The sequence below is a fragment of the Coregonus lavaretus genome (assembly GCF_964263955.1).
Source record: "Coregonus lavaretus genome assembly, chromosome: 37".
In the NCBI taxonomy this organism is placed as follows: Eukaryota; Metazoa; Chordata; class Actinopteri; order Salmoniformes; family Salmonidae; genus Coregonus; species Coregonus lavaretus.
Window position 1 is genome coordinate 17,720,151 of NC_140024.1, and position 4,491 is coordinate 17,724,641.

Consider the following 4,491-nt stretch of genomic DNA (forward strand, 5'->3'; position numbering starts at 1 on the left):
TTTGTATCTCTTCACCCCTGAAAGTGCATGCAAATGATTGTGCTTTGGCATATCTGTGAAACCAACGAATGCATTTAATTATTTGATGCTGATATGAATGTAGCAATGTCTATGAAACTCATAAGTACATTCATCAAATACTGTAATATAATGATACCACGTTGGTTAACTTCTTGATTAATCAAAAATTAAACACTATTGGCTTCACATCAGCCACGGAAAATACAGGAACAAATATTTAATTGAGGGAAGACTTTACTGCTCCAATAATCAATAATAGTTAAAGCAATAGGAAAAATAATGCCACTTACAAGGGTCTATTACAAATACAATTGTTTACATTACACTTCAACCAGTATACTTGACAATTAAATTCAATATTCTTTGGACTTCGAAACATCTATTTACATTAGCATTACTGACAAGTGCTTTTCATGTCTGTAGATAATATTCAAAATACACATTTTACATTGATTCTGATGAAAAGTCAAGAGGCCGAAAACATTCTCTTGATTAGGAAAAAACTCCACTGGTTGAGGTTCTACAGGGAAGCACTAAAATACTGGACATATTTAGGGTCCTCCACTATTTCCAGAGGACTTTAATTGATTGAGGTCATGCATGTGTACTCTCAGTCCTCATCTTTCTCTGACGTCTTGCGGAAGTTCTTCCTGTTGACGTTCCTATTAATGACGAAGCCAATAGGCGGCTGATCCTTCCTATCATTCAGCGCGCCCTCTTCGTCCCCCACCGGTGTCCACTTCCTCTTCCGCTCACACTCCTTTGGGCGTTGGGGGGCGATTGCTAGGCCTATACCCTCCTCTTCTTCATCATCGTCTAAGTGACAGAGACCCATCCCCGTCTTCTTGGTTCGATCAGGCTTGTTAACTTCTGCAGCGTCATCCTTCTGTGACCGGCTAGGCCTGGAGAACACAATCTTATGCTCTGAGCTACTGCTCTGGCCCTGGTTGAAAGTAGGTATAAAAGGCTCTTCAGGATCATCTACCATCGTGCTCTCCTTCTTCTGCTGCTGAAGGCTTTGTATGTACTGCTGAGCCACCATGCTATTCTTGCTGTCACTGGTCTCTGGCACATCCTCCAGGTCGTAGCGCGTCCAGCGCTCAGGATTCACCAGGTAATCTGGCACTCCTCTCTTCTGAGGAGGCTTGCTGACCAATTCCCCCATCTTCTCCCCATACTTCTTTCCACTTGGCAGCAGTGGGGGTGGAGGGGGACGTGCAAAAACCCCGTCAATCACATTGTCCTGGCCCAGATGGGACGAGGTCAGCTTAGCGGCACTCTCCAGGCAATCAAAGATGCTTCGGCTGCGGTTGGAGAAGCTTGAGCTTCCACCTGTCAGACTGAATGCGGGTTTCTTGGGACCAGGACCGGAGTTCTGGTGCTCTTCATCATCAGATGAGGACAAGTCTTCCACCTCTGGGTCTATGGACTCATTACGCTCTTCAGGGTCGGAGTCACTCAGAGAGAGGTCACCTGTCAGCTTGATGGCATCACTGTTGGACAGCTTGTTACGGGCACCGTCTCCATGGTCCTCTTGCTCACACATTGCTCTCACGGGCCTGGGTCTGATACCACAGGAAAAAAACTACGACTTTCACACAGTCAAGGGGTCAAGAGCCTGGAAGAGTATGAGAGGGTTGTTCTGAGTGGTAATTGAAACATATCATTTGTATGGTAATATAGCATGCATTATAATATTTTCAATTTGCCAAGAAATGACTGACCTTAGCCGGGTAGAGCTGCAACACCCCCACTTTCTGTATCAGTGAGGTTCAATGGTGATGGCAGTCCTTCCACCCTGAATAGACACACAAAGATAGACATTAAAAACAGCAACACGGATCTGGTCATTTAAAGCTTAGGCCTATACTGTAAATAATAAGTACAATGACAGGTAAAAACAATGAAACCAACATTTCAGAACAGTTGCACAACATCAACACAAGATGTCAAGTGTCAACTGCAGATGAGTAGGCCTATCAGTCCTCTGCAGCGTAGTGTGAACATGAGTACTGTAAGTGGGTGCATCTGTACCTTCAGATAATGTCATGTTTGACATCCTATGTAATGTTACCGTTTGTGTTAGTGTGAGGAGGTATCTTACTGGAGTTGCAGACTCACAGGTTGTGGGAGCTGGTTGGGATGCTGCTCTGCTCAGATAAGACAACAACTGTGTGGGGGTAGATGACAGCTCCAACTTTTGCCATGGTGTGACCAATCCCAGACTGAAATGGTGTAGCGACAATCTGTAAAAAAAAAAAAAAAAAATACATGCAGATCAGTCTGTTACCCACTCACTGCATATATGTAAATTGTGATTACATTGCATACATACAACCAGAGTCATATATTTAGATGGATCTGCATGCACCACGGTAGCTCTGGTCCATCACGCAACGACAATGAGTTGCTTTGTATACCGCCCATAGAGATATTGTAGTTAGAGGACGCAACATTGTATCTGTCTCATTATGATGTCTGCGAGAGCATGGGCAGCACCACTGAGGCCATCTCCATTTTGAAGTAGTCAATTTTCTCCTTCTACTACTTATATGAGTTTGTAAACCAACTTAAAGGGGGCATACTGCCACCCGGAGTGTTGTTTGAACAGGTATAAAAATCCAATGTTGGCGATTTACTGCCACCTGCAGTTATGGAACGTTTGCCCATGAGTATACTTAATTGGCTGAGCCCTCCTGATGACCTGGATGGAATTATGTGATCCTTCCTTAACCTATAGGAAGTCCCACCCAGTTGACTACTTAAAAATGGTTAAAGTCCTCAATGGCGCTGCCCATCCTAAAACGGGCCAGAGTCCTCCATTTGGCTTAATGATATCGCCAGATAAACTCTGGTCCACGCTTGTGCATGCAGCTCGTAGTGCAGATCCCACGCATGCGCGTGGATCAGGGTCTTTTGACTATAAACGAAGTACTCATAAGCCGTATTTTGGGAGAAATTACAACCTGCACATACAGACAAAAGTTATCCCACACTATAAAAATGTTTACTTTGGTGAGTTACGAAAATCGTTTTATGAAAGGATATGGAAAACGACAGAACAGGGCCACTCGTCGTCGTGCAATGGACAAGACGAGCTAACACAGCGACTACGCCCCCTAACATTAGTAACTAGTTCGTGCAACTCTCAGCGCTCCTAGCTAGCTTTTGTTTGTCATGGTATTTGGTGAGAAGACAGCAGAAAAACATGGAGGGTTGAGTAGTTCACCAGTTATAGAATTCGACGTTTGCTACCTAACGTTAGCTAGTAGCCTGGTTGGCTGGCTAGCTGTAGCTGACTTTGAATAAAAGTAGGGTGGAACAAACCACAAGCATTCTATATCTTACAATACTTCATTGATACGTTGAAATGTTTTCAGTAAGCTATCTAGCTACTACATAAAGCGTTCAAAGCTGATTTGTGTTGCTAGCTAGCTGCATCTCCGGCGTTACCTTCTTCACGCTGGCACTGCAACTTCGGTTTGCATGCTGCAATGTATGCTGGGTAGGGTAGTTTCCCTCCGCTCCTTCCTTTGGTGGTGGGCTAATAACCCAATCGTTGATACCTTACCGCCACCTACAGTAGTCTACTGGATTGTAAATGTAATGCCGATGTAGGCCTACATCACAGTTTCTAAATCTACATCTTCTTCGCTGAGGTTTAACGGCGGTTGGCATCTAATTTCTGTTGCATTACCTCCACCAAGACTGGGGTATAAATCCATTATACTTTGATCCACAAAATGGACATTAAAAAAAAATATATATATATTAATGACCCTACCATCTAACCCTACACTCATTAAAACCCACCGCCCTATTCCGCTATGTAACCCCAACGGCCTGGGAGGACAGGATACCACCGCTCAACACACACTGTAACTCTTCTGAAGTCAAATCTAGTAGGCAACCTCCAAATACTTATATGCCGCTGACACCACAACATCTATTTTCTGTGACTTAAGTCCCATCTCTGCTGTACAATTGATAACCATCGCTATGAACGCTAAGAATCCAACCTCACTGAAGCATATATCACTCGTTGACCTATCCCTCTGTGCTGGCTCAGATCTACTAGGCCTACTCACAGGGATTCTCTCAGGATCCCTCACTCTTGACCCATCCTCCTCTACTTTCTTCACTGTCTCAGCATAAGACACCTTCTGTACTACTTACTCTGACCCTGGTCAATTTAACCTACCTCTCTCACACCAACACTTCCGATCCCCAGCAAAAATGGGCTCCCCTACAGTTGACACACACAACTTTTTCCACCGAAACTACCAATGTCCAGTGTTTCCCCCTACTAATTCACAATAGTTTTTTTTCTCTCTCTCTAAAAAAAAACTATAGAAAGGAGGATACATTTAAAGAAATATCACCCATCTTCAATTAGTACTGTACTGTGTTGGAGAGAACCTCTTGAATAAAATGGAATTATATTATAAATCAATTAGGCCTAGTTATAAG

The 4,491-nt window shown here is 43.6% G+C and overlaps 1 protein-coding gene across 2 annotated transcripts; it reads right to left on the reverse strand.

The window, feature by feature from the left end:
- Positions 1-223: 223 nt before the first annotated feature.
- On the reverse strand, positions 224-3,521 carry LOC311111730 (U5 small nuclear ribonucleoprotein TSSC4-like). Of its 2 annotated transcripts, none has more exons than XM_084154541.1 (4): positions 3,475-3,521; positions 2,143-2,267; positions 1,746-1,819; positions 224-1,639 (listed from the first exon to the last, which is right to left on the reverse strand). In XM_084154541.1, the coding sequence occupies exon 4, from the start codon at positions 1,565-1,567 to the stop codon at positions 632-634; it is 936 nt and encodes a 311-aa protein (XP_084010667.1). In that variant the 5' UTR covers positions 1,568-1,639; positions 1,746-1,819; positions 2,143-2,267; positions 3,475-3,521; the 3' UTR covers positions 224-631. The 2 variants fall into 2 exon arrangements, with proteins under 2 accessions (XP_084010667.1, XP_084010666.1); XM_084154540.1 differs by having other exon boundaries at positions 2,126-2,267.
- Positions 3,522-4,491: the final 970 nt, after the last annotated feature.